The following is a 19,763-nucleotide window of genomic DNA, read 5'->3' on the forward strand; positions in this document are numbered from 1 at the left end:
ATCTTATTGAATGGCGGAGCAGGCTCAAGGGGCCGATTGGCCTACTCCTGCTCCTATTTCTTATGTTCTTATGTAACAACTTGCATTTATATAGCGCCTTTAACATAGTAAAACATCCCAAGGCGCCTCACAGGAGCGATTATCATACAAAGTTTGACACCAAGCCACATAAGGAGGTATTAGGACTGGTTTGGTCAAAGCGATAGGTTTTAAGGAGCGTCTTAAAGGAGGAGAGAGAGGTAGAGAGACGGAGAGGTTTAGGGAGGGAATTCCAGAGCTTAGGATCTCAGCAGCTGAAGGCACGGCCACCAATGGTGGAGTGATTAAAATTGGGGATGTGCAAGAGGCCAGAATTGGAAGAGCGCAGAGATCTCGAAGGGTTGTAGGACTGGAGGAGGTCACAGAGATAGGGAGGGGCGAGGCCATGGAGGGATTTGAAAACAAGGATGAGAATTTTAAAATTGAGGAATAGGACAATTGGCTGATATTTAGCTCCCCTCCCCCCAAGTTTTCCTTCCTCTTCATCTTCCAAATGCAAATCACAGAGTTTGCACATCTCTAAATCTGGCCTGCTTCCAATACTTAATGTGCTCTTTTAAATATTCTAATCAACCCTGGCCCATCTTCAGAGGAAAATTTCACAATACATCCCATCAAAACTGTGACTATCTGCATCTCGTTACACTTTTGCAAAAAATTATCAGATTTTGGTGGTATTTAAATTGGGGAAACACGGAATGCTTTAAAGATGAAGTTCCCACACATTTTTTAAAAATTGTGTGGCTTAAAATCTCATTTTCATCTTCATGCGAGTTGGTAATTTATCAAACAATCCCGGTAAGCACAATGTTCCAATGAAATGAAAAGAGATAATCGTTTTTGAAACACGATGGAAGTGCCTGCACGAAGCTCAGAGATCACATGAATTCATTCCGGAATGTGTGACCTATATCTCTAAGTAATTCTTTTCGTTTTCTGCCGCTGGTTTTCAATATGTAACATTACAGAATCACTGGACAGAAAGCTGGAATTCACTAAGTAACTCACTCACCTGGAACAGGACAATCAATCAGGGTTCTTGCTTGTGATTGCTGTCCAGTGACCCCTGTCGGAGAGTTTACAGGCACCCGTCGAGAACAGAATCATGCTCAGCTCCCATGATCAAATATCCCATGATCACTCGTTGCTTAGGCTCAGGCATCAAGATGAAGATTCTCCTGGGCTCCTGAAATCTGAATATCTTTATCACTGTAATACGCGACCTCCACCACCTAGAAGGACAAGGGCAGCAGGTGCATGGGAACACCATCACCTGCACATTCCCCTCCCAGTCGCACACCATCCCAACTTGGAAATATATCGGCCGTTCCTTCATTGTCACTGGGTCAAAATCCTGGAATTCCCTACCGAACAGCACTGTGGGAGAACCTTCACCACACGGACTGCAGTGGTTCAAGAAGAAGGCCCATCGCCATCTTCTCAAGGGCAACTAGGGATGGGCGATAAATGCCGGCCTTGCCAGCGACGCCCACATCCCGAGAATTAATTTTTTAAAAATCAGTGTCAGTTAGGCACAGTAAGTTGTGTGGATGGGAGGAGGAAGTTACAAAGGGACACAGACAGACTAAGTGAACAGGACAAAACTATGGCAGATGGAGTTCAATGTGGGGAAGTGTGAGGTCATCCATTTGGATCTGAAGAAGGCAAATGGCAGTAATTTCTTAATGATGAGAGACTCAGAGATGCAGAGGAGCAAAGGGGATTTAGGTGTCCATGTACGCATCACTAAAAGTTGGTGCACAGGCACCAAAAGTAATCAAAAAGGCTAACGGAATGTTGGCCGATATCTCAAGGGAGCTTGAGAGCTTTGGTCAGACCCCATCTGGAGATATTGCATTCAGTTCCTATTTCATCATCATGAAATGAATATGTACAAAATCAGGAAGACAGTCGTATCCCTGGCGGTGCTGGAAATCTAAGAGCTAATTGTAATCTTCAGGTTTGTAGTTCTTAAGTAATTCTATGCGATCCATAATATCCTTTATTACTTAACACTAGCTGCAATCTAAGTGTATTTACCTATTGATTAAATATATATACAAAGTATGCTCAACCAGATAAGCTAATGGATAACATTAATGTTCAATGCCATGAAATTAGCCGATCTCAGTCCGCGTGGCAATTAGTCTCAGCATCCCTTTGGGCTTGGGAAGGGAGTAGAATCATGCAGGGTTCCTGCTTCTGAACACCATGCAGAGACAACCTACTGGACCGTTTGTTTCTGTGGTGTCACATGAGGAGAGAATCAGGTTTGGCTCCCCGCGATGCATCCCAAGGTCAACCTGCTCAGTGGGCAGGACTCTCTCGCCTCTGAGTCAGAAGCTCGTGGACTCAAGTCCCACTCCAGAGACTTGAGCACAGGGTGCAGGCCGACACTCCCAGTGCCAGTACTGAGGGAGCGCTGCACTGTCGGAGGTGCCGTCTTTCAGATGAATTGTTAAACTGAAGCCCTGTCTGCCATCTCAGGTGGACGTAAAAGGTCCCATGGCACGATTTCGAAGATGAGCAGTGGAGTTCTCCCCGGTGTCCTGGCCGATATTTATCCTTCAAAAAACATAATTGAAACAGATTACCTGGTCATTATCTCATTGCTATTTGTGGGATCTTGCTGTGCGCAAATTGGCTGCCGCGTTTCCTACATTACAACAGTGACTAATCTTCAAACGTACTTCATTGGCTGTAAAGTTCTCTGGGACGTCCTGAGATCGTGAAAGGTGCTATATAAATGCAAGTTCTTTCTTTCTTGCTTTAACTAATAATTGATGAGGTTTAGTCATGAAGAAGGGCCAGATAGGCCATGAATGGAGGTGAGGAGGCACCTGTTAAACCGCACGCCAGCAGGGTCAGATAGGAGAGGAGAAAAGGGGACTGGAGTTCACCATCAGGAGTTGTCTATTCCAATCCCAGAAAACTGTTTCCAATCAGGAGATTCTGAGTCTTCCGGGTAAAATCGCAGCCATCTGGATTTGCTTGCAGTTTTCTCCGACCGTCCAAAGCGCCAGGAGAATTCAGACGGATTTCAACACAAGACTCAGAGAGAGTCATCATTGTGTTCGAGTGCCTCAAGAAGCCTCTTTACTGCCGTTGATGAAAGGAGGTCAGACTCTTGTGAAAGTGTTTTGTGTTTTATGAAGTGGGAATGTGATTTTTATCAGCCGCTGAGCACTGATGGAGTGTCTCAGTCCACTCTCTGTTCATAGAAGAACCCTCCTCAATCCTCTCTGTCATCAATGTCTGTCTCTTTGATGTTAACAGCGACAATTCAATAACCATTTAAAAAAAATATATTCCTGAGTCGCCATGGCATAATCCCAGGATATTGGTCTTATCTATGAAAACAAGTTTTAAGAACAGGAAGGGGCCATTATTCCCAACAATCCCATCATTTTTTAATAATTATCAATCCCACCTAGCTAACCTCTTAACATAATCGTCAACCCCTTTTCTCTCTAGAAACACAACTAATCACACCTTGAATCTAATTAAACTGTCTGCTTCAACCTCTGTCCCCAACTTATTCCACAACACTTCCAGACTCCCCTTCTTGCTCCTAACTTCCCAACTTTTAGCTTGCAATCCCTGGAATTTGAACCCTTCATTACTGAGAACAATTTACCTGGATCAACTTTGTTAATTCCCTTCAATAATCTTGGAATTTTCAAATGGTGTTTCCTTAAAGACTCCTCTTTTACAAAGAAAACAAGCTCAACTTTCCTAACCTTTCCTCCGAATTACATTCCCAATTGCCGGAATATCCTTGGTTGCTCTGAACTCTCTCATGGAGTGACATAATTGATTGGGTGTCAAACCTTGCTTCTTCATTGTTCAGACAATACCATCATCCTTTGGGGAAGGCTGGATTAAAAACAAGTTTTGCCAATAAGCCTTCAGTCATACGGAGGTGCGTGGGTGTGCGTGGGCTGTACAGATTCATCATTTGGAGATCTGTGTTAATAAGAAACCCACGAATACTCAGAATTTGAAAAAGGTTGTCTGTTAGGTCAAAGATTCAGTTTCCTCCCTATCTCTGTGATCTCCCTCTGAGATCTCTGCGCTCCTCCAATTCTGGCCTCTTGCCCATCCCTGAATTTCATCGCTCCACCATTGGCGGCCGTGCCGTCAGCTGCCTGGGCTCTAAGCTGTGGAATTCCCTCCCTAAACCATTCTGCCTCTCTCCCTCTCTTTCCTCCTTTAAGACGCTCCTTAAAACCTACCTCTTTGACCAAGCTTTTGGAGACCTGTCCTAATATCTCCTTATGTAGCTAGGTGTCAAATTTTGTTTGATAATCACTGCTGTGAAGCGCCTTGGGAAGTTTCACTACTTTAATGTCGCTATATAAATGCAAGTTGTTGTTGTTCTTGTTTAACGCACACCTGTAGTTAGGCCATCTCTACCCAAGTAATCAGCGCCAGCTATGGGCATTTGATCAGTAACTGTGCCGTGTGGCACCGTAGGTTTGGTTGGGTAACTATGGCCAATCGATAGGTATGATTGGAAACCTCCACTTAATTGCAAAGATTGATTGAGTTACAATGGGTAACACTCAGCAGTTACAGGCTGGAATCTAATCGAGGGGTTCGGGGGGTTTATATATAGAATAACAGATACCCGGGAGTGAGTTACAGGCTGGAATCTAATCGAGGGGTTCGGGGGGTTTATATATAGAATAACAGATACCCGGGAGTGAGTTACAGACTGGAATCTAATCGAGGGGTTCGGGGGGTTTATATATAGAATAACAGATACCCGGGAGTGAGTTACAGGCTGGAATCTAATCGAGGGGTTCGGGGGGTTTATATATAGAATAACAGATACCCGGGAGTGAGTTACAGGCTGGAATCTAATCGAGGGGTTCGGGGGGTTTATATATAGAATAACAGATACCCGGGAGTGAGTTACAGGCTGGAATCTAATCGAGGGGTTCGGGGGGTTTATATATAGAATAACAGATACCCGGGAGTGAGTTACAGGCTGGAATCTAATCGAGGGGTTCGGGGGGTTTATATATAGAATAACAGATACCCGGGAGTGAGTTACAGGCTGGAATCTAATCGAGGGGTTCGGGGGATTTATATATAGAATAACGGATACCCGGGAGTGGGTTACAGACTGGAATCTAATCGAGGGGTTCGGGGGATTTATATATAGAATAACAGATACCCGGGAGTGAGTTACAGACTGGAATCTAATCGAGGGGTTCGGGGGGGTTTATATATAGAATAACAGATACCCAGGAGTGAGTTACAGACTGGAATCTAATCGAGGGGTTCGGGGGATTTATATATAGAATAACAGATACCCGGGAGTGAGTTACAGACTGGAATCTAATCGAGGGGTTCGGGGGGTTTATATATAGAATAACAGATACCCGGGAGTGAGTTATAGGCTGGAATCTAATCGAGGGGTTCGGGGGATTTATATATAGAATAACAGATACCCGGGAGTGAGTTATAGGCTGGAATCTAATCGAGGGGTTCGGGGGATTTATATATAGGATAACAGATACCCGGGAGTGAGTTACAGGCTGGAATCTAATCGAGGGGTTCGGGGGATTTATATATAGAATAACAGATACCCGGGAGTGAGTTACAGGCTGGAATCTAATCGAGGGGTTCGAATGGTTTATATATAGAATAACAGATACCCAGGAGTGAGTTACAGGCTGGAATCTAATCGAGGGGTTCGAATGGTTTATATATAGAATAACAGATACCCGGGAGTGAGTTACAGGCTGGAATCTAATCGAGGGGTTCGGGGGGTTTATATATAGAATAACAGATACCCGGGAGTGAGTTACAGGCTGGAATCTAATCGAGGGGTTCGGATGACATCATAAAATATAAGGTAGAAGCTCAAATGATTTAAAGACATTATTTGAATATTAGGCTTCCTCCATGGAATCTGTTATGTTTTCTACACTAGAAAATGTGTGGAATAGTCTGAGTCAGCCTTGGAACTGAGTTTTTGCTGTCTATATGAGCTATGCTATACACACAGGGGATGCTATTTCTAGTAATGTATACAGAATTTGTTATTCCCTTCAATACACAGGGGCTGCTATTCCCTATTGTGTACACAGGGGCTGCTACTCCCTATTGTGTACACAGGGGCTGCTATTCCCTATAAGATACACAGGGGCTGCTATTCCCTATTGTGTACACAGGGGCTGCTATTCCCTATAATATGTACAGGATCTGCTATTCTCTATAATAGACACAGGGGCTGATATTATCTATAATATACACAGGGGCTGCTATTCCCTATGATATGTACAGGATCTGCTATTCCCTATAGTATGCACAGGAGCTGCTATTCCCTATAATACACACAGGAGCTGCTATTCTCTATAATACACACAGGGACTGCTATTCTCTATAATATACACAGGTGCTGCTATTCTCTATTATATACAGTAAGGCTGCTATTCCCTATAAACCCGGGTTTTATTTGCTGCAAGAGTATTATCGCTGAGCCCTGGCTGCCACCTGAGTAGATGTCAGGGAACTTCAGTGGGGCAGAGCAGAGGGAACTTTATTCCACATTAGGTCATGTGATACCAGTCCTGGAAGTTCTCAAAACTGACATTTAGAGCAAGAAGGGTAAAAATATTGCATTCTTAAAAAAAAATACAATTTTTCAAAAATGTGCAGATAATACTTTACACAGCTGCTAGATCAATGGGAGAATGGAAAGGAATTTGTTAAAAAATGCTTTCAGAGTGAAAGAGTTAAGGATAATTACAAGTGCAGACGTACTCCCGTAACCTCATTCTCAATGTACCTAGAGATTTTTATTTCTTGGACCCAATCACTAAGTTTACATGTTCTGTCTGGTTCAGAACTTCTGTACAATGGGAAGTGATTTGGGAGTTTGGAATTTTAATGCTTGGATCACGAGGATTTTGATATAACGTGAGAGAATGGGAAATGATTAGGGACTTTGGAATTTTTCACCAGTTTATACATGCGGGGTTGGAGGGTTTACACTATCTGTTTTGCAAATCTTTAGTGAATGTTGTACTTTTCAAAGTAAAGTCATAGACTCATACAGCACAGAAGGAGGCCATTCAGCCCAATATGCCTGTGCTGGCTCTGTGAAAGAGCTATCCAATCAGTCCCACTCCCCTCGGTTCTTTCCCCATAGCCCTGCGAATTTTCCCTTTCATGTTTGGTGTTAGCTGTGGCTCAGCGGTAGCATGCTCACCGATAGACCAGATTAGACCAATAGGTTCAAGTCTGCACTCCAGCTCCTTCAGCGCAAAAATCTGGGCTGACACTCCGAGGGAGTGCTGCACTGTCGGAGGTGCAGTCTTTTGGATGAGGTATTAAACCGAGGCCCCGTCTGCCCTCTCAGGTGGATGTAAAAGATCCGATGGAACTGTTTTGAAGAAGAGCAGGTGATTTCTCCCCGGTGTCCTGGCCAATATTTATCCCTCAACCAGCATCACTGTCATTATCTCATTACTGTTTGTGGGATCTTGCTGTGCACAAATTGGCTGCCGCGTTTCCTACATTACAACAGTGACTACACTTCAAAAAGTACTTCATTGGCTGGGACGTCACGAAAGGCGCTATATAAATGCAACTTCTTCCTTTCCTTCTTTCTTTCTTTTTATCCCTCAGCGGAACACCAATTACAGCAGCTTACGTCCCCTTCACCTTTCTGAGAAGGAAGAACCATGTGACACAACTTGGTGCTGAACTGGGGGTCGGGGGGTCGGGGGGGGGGGGGGCGGTGGATTTAACCCTAACCTGCCCAGCAGAAAGCGGGCGGGTGGACAGTTAAAATCTCCCACATTTCCCGCCCTGGAGCCGCTGGGAGCTGATCTTCCGGGATTTTCACCGCAGGCGGAACAGACACCTGGTTAAAGCCGGTGGGGGGGGGGTTCCTTTTTTAACTCATGCAGTACGGATCCTGATGATATCATCGGGACCCGACTGCAATTTTTACCAGTAGGCCTGAGCGGGAAGCATCAGTGAATTTCCTGCGGGCCCAAACCAGCGCGGGAGAGGAATGAGATTAATAACCAGATAATCTGTTTTTTAATGATGTTGGCTGAGGGATAAATATTGGCCCAGGGCACCGGGGGAAACTCCCCCTCCTCTTCTTTGAAATAGTGCCCTTGGAATCATTTGCATCCACCTGACAGGGCAGACCGGGCCTCGGGTTTAATGTATTGTCCGAAAGACGGCACCTCTGACAGTGCAGCACTCCTCCAGTACTGGCACTGGGGGTGTCGGCCTGGATTACGGGCTCAGAGTCTCTGGAGTGGGAACACGAACCCACAAAACCTCTGACTCAGGGGCGAGAGTGCTACCACTGAGCCACGGCTGACACCTTCATGGTCAAATAGATGCCAAGACTCACTGCCTAAAGAGTAGTCTCTTGGGTGAGGTACACATGGGAGGAGGTCTGACTCACAAGTGACTGTCCCCCAGTGTGAGTGAGGGGCCTTGAGGGAAGGGGGAAAGAATTCAGGGACACAAGTCTATCCGAGACCCGACATCCCTTTGGAATTTATGAATCGCTTTTCAATCAAACAGCGTTATGGTTCTTTTAAAATGACCTGATCCATCAGAAGGCACAGATTTCCGTTTTGTGGATTCTTGGGCACAGCTGGGGTTAAGCCAGCTGCAAGATCCTTGTCAAACTGCAGGAGTTATATTCGAAAAACACTTGGCTCATGCAAGTCAAGTGGGAAAGAAAAACTTTTTTTTATGCAAAAAAAAGGCAAACTTTCTTTTCCAGCTTCTTATTTTTCTCTTATGTTCCAAGGAACAATAATCAAATCAGACACCCCTACACTAACCCCTTACCAGATCCTCCCCACCCCCACCCAGCTCCTCCCCACTACTCCCACCCCCACCCACCCACCTACCTCCTCTTCACCCCCTACGCACGTCCTCCCCACCCCCATCCCCTCCCCAGCACCCCCACCTCCTCCCCACCCTCCCCATCCCCCCCACCCAGCTTCTCCCCACCACCCCATGTCCTCCCCACCCTCCCACCCATCTCCTCCCCTCCCTCCCCACCACCCCACCCAGTTCCTCCCCTCCACTCTACCCACCTCCTCTTCACCCCCCACCTACCCCACCTCCTCCCCACCCCCTCCCTGACCCACCTCCTCCCCACCCCCTCCCTGACCCACCTCCTCCCCACCCCCTCCCTGACCCACCTCCTCCTCATCCCTCTTCCTCCCCCTCCTCCTCCCCCGCACTTCCTCCCCCCGTCTCCTCCCCCCTCCCCATTACCCTTCCTCCCCCCCACCCCTACCCCCACCCCCTCCTCCTCCTCCCCTTCCACCCTCCACCCTCCCTGCCCCATCTCCTCCCCTCCCCTCCCCCCTCCCCCTCCCCCTCCCCTCTACATATCAGAGAGAGAGAGAGAGCCGAGGGTTAGGAATGTTGCCTGAAACCTCAGACCAATCGAGCGAGCAGGACACAGCAACATAAATAAAGGCGAGTTAGCTGCCTGCCAGCTAATCTTACCCTGCTCTCCATACAGAACGTCAGCAGCCTCCGTACTGCACAGGGACCATCTACACCTTCCACTGATTCTCAGCACCTGACAAATACTTTTTTAAAAAAAAGTTATTAATGATTTTTTTTCAAAAAAAAGATCTAGGAAATCAAACATAAAAAGCTGTAACACCGATTTTTTTTTAGTAGAAAGTTGGAGAGGTGGGAATGGACCTGAAGAGACTTTGGATGCTCCTCTGCTTTCTTGTCTTGGAGCAGTCTGTTTCAGCACAAGGTAAGGAGATTAAACTTTTTAACAAATTAAAGACACACACAGTCTTCCTGAGTTTATTTCCCACTGACTGTCCCTTTAAGGGGGTCCGAGATCCCGTTGACTGATTGCATGATGGCTTTCAAACTTTTCACATTAATGAAAATAATGTTTCATTATCGCCGCCTAATTTATCGTTAAATCTGAGATTAACGCTCGAAGTGATTCTGTTTTCGTTCAAGTCTGTTACTTTCTTTTCAATGCTCTGTTTTATTTCCCTTGTTATCCGTTCCCCAAGTTCTCTTTCCTTGTGGAATTACCTCCTTTTCTTCCCCTCTTCGAATTCCTGATCTTTGCATAATTACATTTTTTTAAAGATTTAAGTTGGGTTGAAAAAGTCAAACTTGTGTTTAATTCAGAAATTTCTACCTGACGGGGTCGTTGGGTTTACGTTCCCCAGCGATTCCGCGTTTAATGTTTCTTCTTCGATTAACGGGACAGGTGTTTGGAACGGGGTTGTTCCAATTGCAGAGGAGGTAAATGGACTAAATGGACTGGTAGAAGGCAAGGTAGAGCAGGAGGAGTTCCCAAGCTCAGTCTCTGGCCTGTGCTGAGTTAGCTGATCACAGCCATGCCTTTTGTCGGGTGCTACAATTGGACTCAGTGACATAGGCAAGGTTTTGAGGAGGAGGGAGCGGGAGAGTCAGGGGGGAATTCATCCTGGATTACTATCCAGAGACCCCCCCCCCCACCCAAACACCCTGCTGAAAACTGGAGGTATGTCTGAATGTTGGGTGAGGACAGAATTGGTCTTTACCGCGACGCCCCTGATAGTCGAGTAGCTCGGCAGCACATCAGTGTCTGGACTCCCGTGTGAATAATGAGCGCTTGAGTGAGGTGCTGGGTGGCTGCTGACACCTGTGGAACCTGCACCCCAGCAGGACTTAGAACTTAAACTAACAAGTGCTTGTGTGAGTCTTGTGTCACTTCTTCTACACAAGTCGAGGGCTGGGTGTCCAGGGCTGGAGGGGAGATAGCGAATGGAGTTGTAAAAATGGGGGGCTGATATCTGACAGCGATATCGTTAAACATTGAACCTTATTGACTGAGGAGTTAGCAAGGGCATTTCTGTGAGTTGATCATAATTACAATTCGAATGGATTTAAAACGATGAATGTCGTGAGAGGCTGATATTCAAGGTATAGAGTTGGGGCCCAGATAGAATAGTATCGATGCATTTAAGGGGAAGCTAGATAAACACACGAGGGAGAAAGGAATAGAAGGATATCCTGATAGGATTAGATGAAGAAGGGAGGGAGGAGGCTCGTGTGGAGCATAAACACTGGCGTAGCTAACAGTAACATCAGTTTCAAAGTTGCCGGTTATAGTGTCTTAAACGCTCCGTTTATTTTTGGGTCGGAGCAGCTGTGATTACTCACTAATTCACACCTTGTGTCAGAGCAAACATGAGTGAATTAATAAGTAACTAACACCTCGTTAATGTTCAATTACAACGGTCGACTATACTTCAAAAATACTTAATTTGCTGTCAAGCACTTTGGGACATCCTGAGGTCCATGAAAGGGCGGTGTATAAATGCACGTTCTTTCTTTTTTTAGCTTTTGTCTATTTAAGCCCTTCTAATCCCCTCCTAAATGTTGCGGAGGTTACAGTTTGTACTGAGCACCGACTTCAGTTTAAATAAAGCTGTAGGTCAGAGTGGAGCTGGAAAGAACTGGGCAAGTGGAGTGCTACCCCGATATACCATCCCGTATGGCAGGCAAATCACGTTGGCACCAACGCGCTCGCTAGTAGCAGTGGGGGCTGTATTTTTTTTGTTGAATGGGTTTTCCGCTCTGATGAGAACTTTCTGGGATCACTGGGAAGCTGGTATTTGGCAAAGCCTTTCAAAGAACTACAAAGAATTACAAAGAATGTACAGCACAGAAACAGGCCTTTCAGCCCAACTGGTCCATGCCGGTGTTTATGCTCCACACGAGCCTCCTCCCTCCCTACTTCATCTCACCCTATCAGCATATCCTTCTATTCCTTTCTCCCTCGTGTGTTTATCGAGCTTCTCCTTAAATGCATCTGTGCTATTCGCCTCAACTACTCCTTGTGGGAGCGAGTTCCACATTCTCACCACTCTCTGGGTAAAGAAGTCTCTCCTGAATTCCCTATTGGATTTATTAGCGACTATCTTATATTTATGGCCCCTAGTTCTGGACTCCCCCACAAGTGGAAACATCTTCTCTACGTCTACCCTATCAAACCCCTTCATAATCGTAAGGACTTCTGTTAGGTCACCCCTCAGCCTTCTCTTTTTAGAGAAAAGAGCCCCAGCCTGTTCAATCTTTCCTGATAGGTATAACCTCTCATTTCTGGTATCATCCTAGTAAATCTTTTTTTGCACCTTCTCCAGCATCTCTATATCCTTTTTACAGTGTGGAGACCAGAACTGTTCGCAGTATTCAAAGTGTGCTGTAACCAAGGTTCCTTGTAGAGGGTGGTTAAGGTTGAACAGGGAGGGAGGGCAGGAGAAATCACTGGGCACGGGGTGTGTGTGTGGGGTGGTGGGGGGTGCGATGCTGATGCGGGGGGGGGGGTCCATCGATCCCACGTTCTGGCTGCCCGCATAGTTCAGGTATCCTTCGATTGAGGCTGGATTGGAGTCTATTACTCCCACCCCCACCCTCCTCTTCAAGAGGCCTCGGACCCCCGCTGACGTGCGATTGCGAGAGTGGGATCAGTGTTGCCTGCCTGATCCCACTCGTGACCTTTCCTGCGGGAGTCACCGGATAGCGGTTGGGAGCCAAATGGCTCAGATCAGCTCAGCACACCTTGGTCACATTACTAGATTAATAATCCAGAGAACGGGAGTCCAAATCCCACCAGGACAGTTTCAGAATTTTGAACTCAGTTTAAAAAAATCTGGAAATAAAAAGCTGGTTATCAGTAAAAGTGATCTTGAAACTGTCGGATTGTTGTAAAAACCCAACTGGTTCACTGATGTCCTTCCAGGGAAGGAAACCTGTAGTCGTTACCTGGGCCTTTATGGACTCCAGTCCCACACCAACATGGTTGACTCTTAACTGCCCTCTGAGGCGACCTAGCAAGACACTCAGTTGTATCAAAGCACGACAAAGAACACACTGACTACAGCAGTTCAGGAAGAAGGCCCACCACTACATTCCCAAGGGGCAACTAGGGATGGGGAATACATGCTGGCCTTGCCAGCGACGCCCACATCCCCAGAATGAATTAAATCAAAAGAGGATCGGACCAGAGATTCAACTTGGGATATTCCTGTACCTGTGTACTACAGTCTACTCCTGTCAATTCAAAGTTGCTTATTGCGTTAAAACAATTCTAATTGAGTAATGTAAATAACACAGCAACGTAAGAATTCCACGCTCAAAAATTAATTATCAGATCATTTGAAATAAGTGACCTTGAATTAAGAGTGGACTGTGTTCCCGACAGTGCCTGGAGAGTGTGAGGCAATCGGGAACTATTCAATATGGCAGTGCACTTAAATCGTTCCTTAGCGGAGAGACTGGAGAAGCCGGGATTGTTCTCCGTAGAGCAGAGAAGGCTAAGGGGAGATTTAATCGAGGTGTTCAAATTATAAGGGGTTTTGATAGAGTAAATAGGGAGAAACTGTTTCCACTGGCAGGAGGGTCGGTAACCAAAGGACACAGATTGAAGATAATTGGCAAAAGAACAAGAGGGGAGATGAGAAGATTTTTTTTTTACACAGCGAGTTGTTCTGATCTGGAATGCGCTGCCTGAAAGGGCGGTGGAAGCAGATTCAATAATAACTTTCAAAAGGGATTTGCATAAATACTTAAAAAGGAAAAAAATGCAGGTCTATGGGGAAAGAGCAGGGGAGTGGGACTAATTGGAAAGCTCTTTCAAAGAGCCAGCACAGGCACGATGGGCCAAATGGTCTCCTCCTGTGCTCTATAATTTAATGATATTTATTCCGCCCTACCCCTGAATCACTATCTCAGAGCTAACGACTCACTGGTTTTAAATAATCCAGCTCTTTAAATATTTCTCCTCTCGATGGCTGACCCAGTGGAGACTATAAACAAACGTTCTTTCCTTCACTGTGCTGCTTCTGACCAAACAATACCAGAAGTGGCTGAAATTGCTGCTGTTCTATTTTGTCTTGCAACTACACACAGTCCATGTTACAAGGGGGTTATAAAAGTGCAGCATGTACAGCACGGGTGAGATACGGAGTAAAGCTCCCTCTACACTACTCGCCCCTCCCTATCTCTGTAACCTCCTCCAGCCCTACAACCCTCCGAGATCTCTGCGCTCCTCCGATTCTGGCCTCTTGCGCATCCCTGATTTTCATCGCTCCACCATTGGCGGCCGTGCCTTCAGCTGCCTAGGCCCTAAGCTCTGGAATTCCCTCCCTAAACCTCTCCTCCTCTCTCTCCTCCTTTAAAAGACTCCTTAAAACCTGCCTCTTTGACCAAACCTTTGGTCACCTGTCCTAATATCTCCTTATGTGGCTTGGTGTCAAATTTTTTAATTTGTGAGGCACCTTGGGACATTTTACTACATTAAAGGCACTATATAAATGCAAGTTGTTGTTGTTTGTATACATAGGCGTGTGTGTGTGTTTCTGTGTGTACACATTTGTGACTATGTGTCTGTGTGTGTGTCTATGTGAGTGTCTATGTGAGTGTGTGTGTCTGTGTATTTATCTGTGCATATGTTCGTATCTGTGTGTGTATCTGTGTGTATTTGTGTGTGTGTCTGTGTGTGAGTGTTTGTGTCCGTGTGCATGTTTGTGTCTATCTGTGTGTCTGTGTGTATGTATCTGTGTATGTCAGTGTCTGTGTGTGTTTCTGTGTGTCTGTGTCTGTCTATCTGTGTGTCTATCTGTGTGTCTATGTATATCTGTGTATGTCAGTGACTGTGTGTCTGTGTGTGTTTCTGTGTGTCTGTGTCTGTGTGTGAGTGTCCATGTCTGTGTGTAAGTGTCTATCTGTGTGTGTGTGTGTGTGTGTTTATATCTGTGTATGTCAGTGACTGTGTTTCTGTGTGTCTGTGTTTGTGTCTGTGTGTCTGTGTCTGTGTGTGAGTGTCTGTGTCTGTGTGAGTGTCTGTGTCTGTGTGAGTGTGGAGCATTGGATGTGGACAGGATGGGGTTTGTCTGTACCATGTTACCTCTGCTCCCAACATTTGTTTTAAGCCTGGAGATGACAGTCTGATGGATGAACCTTTCATGTCACGTTTTTTTTTAAACCAGCTCCTTTGAAATCGTCTATTTTCATCCACAGTTTCCACAACTGCCGAAGGGAATGAGTCCAGATTGCAGAAATGGAGACAGATTCTGAGGAATCGGAAACCGGGTTACAACGCGATACAGGAACTGAACCCAGGTAAAAGGAACACAGTTGGGGTCCATTTTAACCCCGCAGTGGGTTTCGGGTGGGCAGGGAGGTGGTGGGGGCAGGGGGGGGGGAGTAATGCAAAATGTACTAACTGGGGGAACAGATACACAAATCACGAAAAGTAACGACGCAGGTTAATAAGGTCATAAAAAAAGCAAACCAAGCACTGGGGTTCATTTCTAGAGGGATAGAACAGAAAAGTTATGTTAAACTTGTATCGAACCTTGGTTAGACCGCACTTAGAGTATTGTGAACAGCTCTGGTCTCCATATTATAAAAAAGATATAGAGGCATTGGAGAAGGTGCAAAAAGATTTACTAGGATGATACGATCAGGAAAGATTGAGCAGGCTGGGGCTCTTTTCCTAGAAAAGAGAGTATAATATAACATAGTCACTAATAAATCCAATAGGGAATTCAGGAGAAACTTCTTTACCCAGAGAGTGGTTCGAATGTGGAACTCGCTCCCACAGGGAGTAGTTGAGGCGAATAGTGTAGGTGCATTTAAGGGGAAGCTGGATAAACACATGAGGGAGAAAGGAATAGAAGGATATGCTGATAGGGTGAGATGAAGTAGGGAGGGAGGAGGCTCCTGTGGAGCATAAACGCCGGCAGGGACCTGTTGGGCCGAATGGCCTGTTTCTGTGCTGTACATTCTATGTAATTTTATGTAAATTTCAGGCCTGGGGTATTTTAACTCCCGGGCCTCCTTTAAATGCCATTGGCCCAGTTCCCTCCTGGAACGGGCATGAAGTGAAAAGTGGCTGCCGGCAGGCGGAGATCGGGCAGCCCTTCGTCACCTGCCAGCCTCCAGGTAGGTGGCGGGGAGGGGGTTTCGGGAGGGGAAGGGCTGGCGGGAGGATGGAGTGAGGGGATGGGGAGTCCAGGGGGCAAGGGAGGCCATGACTTTCCTCATGGGGCTTGGAGGCTCTTGATCGTCCCTGGCCCCACAAAGGAAAGTTATAGACTAACCAGAGGGACCACTGCAGACCTGCTCCTGCCTGGAGGGAAACCCGCTCGGGTTAAAATTTCTACCGAGTCCAATCGGCATCATAGGACCACAATTAGCATTTATGCATCAGCAACAAATTGAGGCAATAACAACTTGCATCTATATAGGGCCTTTAACGAAGTAAAATCTCTCAAGGAGCTTCACGGGAGCTATTAGGACAGGTTGGTCAAAGAGGTAGGTTAAAGGAGGAAAGAGAGGAAGAGAGGCGGAGAGGTTTAGGGAGGGAACTCTAGAGCTTAGGGCCTAGGCAGCTGAAGGCAGGCGGCCAACGGTGGAGCGATTAAAATCAGGGATGCGGAAGAGGCCAGAATTGGACGAGCTCAGAGATCTCGGAGGCTTACAGGGCTGGAGGAGTTTACAGAGATTGGGAGAGGACGAGGCCGCGGAGGGATTTGAACACGAGGATGAGAATTTTAAAATTGTGGCCTTGCTGGGCCAGGAGCCAATGTAGGTCAGCGAGCACAGGGGGTGATGGGCGAATGGGACTTGGTGCGAGTTAGGATACGGGCAGCAGAGTTTTGGTGGGAGGCCGGCCAGGAGAGCATTGGAATAGTCGAGTCTAGAGGTAACAAAGGCACGGATGAGGGTTCCAGTCTCCTGCCTGAGTCTGGTGGCCTCCTCATCCCCCTGCCATAACCAATGGAGCAAGAATCAGAGCAGGAAATGGGGAAGTACATTTTAACTGCTCACCCACGTCCTTCCCACGAAGTGGGTGGAGTTAAAATCCCACCCCCCCATACCTCCAGGGTCTTAGACTGGAGTGTCCCTTCGAAAGCACAGCATTGGCTGGTGGAGATGGGTGCGATTCACTCCATGGTTCTTTGCAAAAACCTCAAACTGAGCAAGAAACGCGTTCGGCAACTGTTTCAAAGCTCTCGAGGCAGGAGGGGGGGAATAAAAAGCTTTGAATCGAGATGCTGGAACGCTGGGAGTTTCAGTGAGATCGAGTTCAGTGCGCAGTCACACAGCACGCCCGGGAGGTACCACTGATTGACGGCTCTCATAATGCAAGCTGTTCGGTCACCCAGCAGCAGAAGAGTAGGTCACTGAGCTTCTCCCCTCTCTTTTAAAGGTACAGTGCACCAGAGAGGATCAGTGACTGTCGATCGCCCGATCGATGGGCTTGTTCAGCTGTTGAACCTTCTCTTTCTCCCGCCTTTCTCCCGAAGTCTAGACTCCTGCTGGGTGTCCATTCTTCACGTGACACCCGAGACTGTGATTAATAACGGGCCATTCGACCGTGTGTGGGCACCACAGCCAAGCTTCACCCAATATTTGATCAGGACTGGAACCCTGGCTCATTCCACCCCCCCGCCCACCACTCCCCCAACCGAGGGGTGCTGAGGTCAATTCATAGAATCATACAGCACAGAAGAGGGCCATTCGACCCATTGTGCCAATACTGGCTCTCCGAAAGGGCTACTTTCTCCCTTTCAAGTATTTATCCTATTCCCTTTTGAAAGTTACTATTGAATCTGCTTCCACCGCCCTTTCAGGCAGTGCATTCCAGATCATAACAACTCACTGCTTAAAACTTCTCATCTCCCCCTCTGGTTCTTTTGCCAATTAACTTAAATCTGTGTCCTCTGGTTACTGACCCGCCTGCCAATGAAAACAGTTTCTCCTTATTTACTCTGTCAAAACCCTTCATGATTTTGAACACCTCGATTAAATCCCCTTAAACCGTCTCCACTCTTGATTGTAGACTCCCCTCCCCTGCTTGAGGTCGGCTCACTTGGTGCAGACCCAGGGAATCAAACACAGGCCACTGGGCTCAGAACCGCACCGGGCGGTGAGCAGGGGGAGAGGAACACAGTGGTGGGGGGTTGGGTTGGGGAGGGGGGAGAAAACCCTCGTGGAAAAGCAGTAATCATGTCTGAACGAGAACGTCAGGTGCACCGTACCTGTGGGGCCCACCTGCACCAGGACGAGCTGACCTCAGCCCATTTAAGAACATAAGAAATAGGAGCAGGAATGGGCCAAACGGCCCCTCGAGCCTGCTCCGCCATTCAATAAGATCATGGCTGATCTTCGACCTCAACTCCACTTTTCTGTTCGATCCCCATATCCCTTGCTTCCCCTAGAGTCCAAAGATCTATCGATCTCAGCCTTGAATATACTCAATGACTCAGCATCCACAGCCCTCTGGGGTAGAGAATTCCAAAGAGTCACCCACCCTCTGAGTGAAGAAATTTCTCCTCAACTCACTCCTAAATGGCCGACCCCTTATCCTGAGACTATGCCCCTAGTTCTAGACTCTCCAGCCGGGGGAAACAGCCTCTCAGCCTCCACCCTGTCAAGCTCCCTCAGAATCTTATATGTTTCAATGAGATTACCTCTCATTCTTCCAAATTCCAGAGAGCATAGGCCCATTCTACTCAATCTCTCCTCATAGGACAACCCTCTCATCCCAGGAATTTAATTATCTCACTGTGCCCTCGCACAAGCCAGGCTGGGAGGGTCTCGGGGACAGGGAAGCTGCAACAGCCAGCGATGGCCTCCTGGCTGCAAGTGGAGTGCTGGAAATTATTTAAGGTGGAACAATGGTAGCTCAGAAATTCCAGCAATTCGAGTTGAATTGGGGAAAGCACTGATTTAAATATTTGTGAATATTAATGAGCCTTGTACATAAGTCTGTAATTATACCTGGGATAAATTGGTCAAAAAAAAACATTAAAATGTGGGACTAATTGAATAGGTCTTTCAAAGAGCCAGCCCAGACATGATGGGCTGAATGGCCTCCTTCTGTGCAGTAAGATGCTATGGTGGGAAATGGAAAAAAAATCATATTGTTGCATAGAATAACCTTCTGATTCCAGACATTTATCCAAATTTAACCTGTGCTGTACCTGCCCTGGGAGTGTTTGATGGGACAGTGTAGAGGGAGCTTTACTCTGTATCTAACCCTGTACCTGCCCTGGGAGTGTTTGATGGGACAGTGTCGAGGGAGCTTTACTCTGTATCTAACCCGTGCTGTACCTGCCCTGGGAGTGTTTGATGGGACAGTGTAGAGGGAGCTTTACTCTGTATCTAACCCGTGCTGTACCTGCCCTGGGAGTGTTTGATGGGACAGTGTAGAGGGAGCTTTACTCTGTATCTAACCCGTGCTGTACCTGCCCTGGGAGTGTTTGATGGGACAGTGTAGAGGGAGCTTTACTCTGTATCTAACCCGTGCTGTACCTGCCCTGGGAGTGTTTGATGGGACAGTGTAGAGGGAGCTTTACTCTGTATCTAACCCTGTACCTGCCCCGGGAGTGTTTGATGGGACAGTGTAGAGGGAGCTTTACTCTGTATCTAACCCGTGCTGTACCTGCCCTGGGAGTGTTTGATGGGTTACTGAGTTCCTGATTGAGAAAATATTCCATTCCCCACAATCGATGTTCCTCACTTTCATGGAATCAAAATTCATAAAAAGCATCTGAAAAAAATTATGAAAAAAGCATTTCTTTCTTTGAGAAATTTGCCTTCCAATCTCTCTGCCCTCTCTGTGTGACTCTCTCCAGCCCTACACTCATCATGTCCCTTCCCCTTTACTGCTCGGCCCCCTG

The 19,763-nt window shown here is 46.7% G+C and overlaps 1 protein-coding gene across 1 annotated transcript in view; it reads left to right on the plus strand.

Annotated features, from left to right (window-relative positions):
• cilp2 (cartilage intermediate layer protein 2) overlaps positions 1-19,763 on the plus strand; it is a 51,945-nt gene that overhangs the window by 7,644 nt on the left and 24,538 nt on the right. Inside the window, exons 3-4 of the mRNA XM_067968638.1 lie at positions 9,730-9,814; positions 15,091-15,192. Coding sequence (XP_067824739.1) covers positions 9,730-9,814; positions 15,091-15,192 — 187 coding nt within the window. The remainder of the gene's footprint in view (positions 1-9,729; positions 9,815-15,090; positions 15,193-19,763) is intronic.

Source organism: Heptranchias perlo, chromosome 29 (assembly GCF_035084215.1).
Source record: "Heptranchias perlo isolate sHepPer1 chromosome 29, sHepPer1.hap1, whole genome shotgun sequence".
Lineage (NCBI taxonomy): Eukaryota > Metazoa > Chordata > Chondrichthyes > Hexanchiformes > Hexanchidae > Heptranchias > Heptranchias perlo.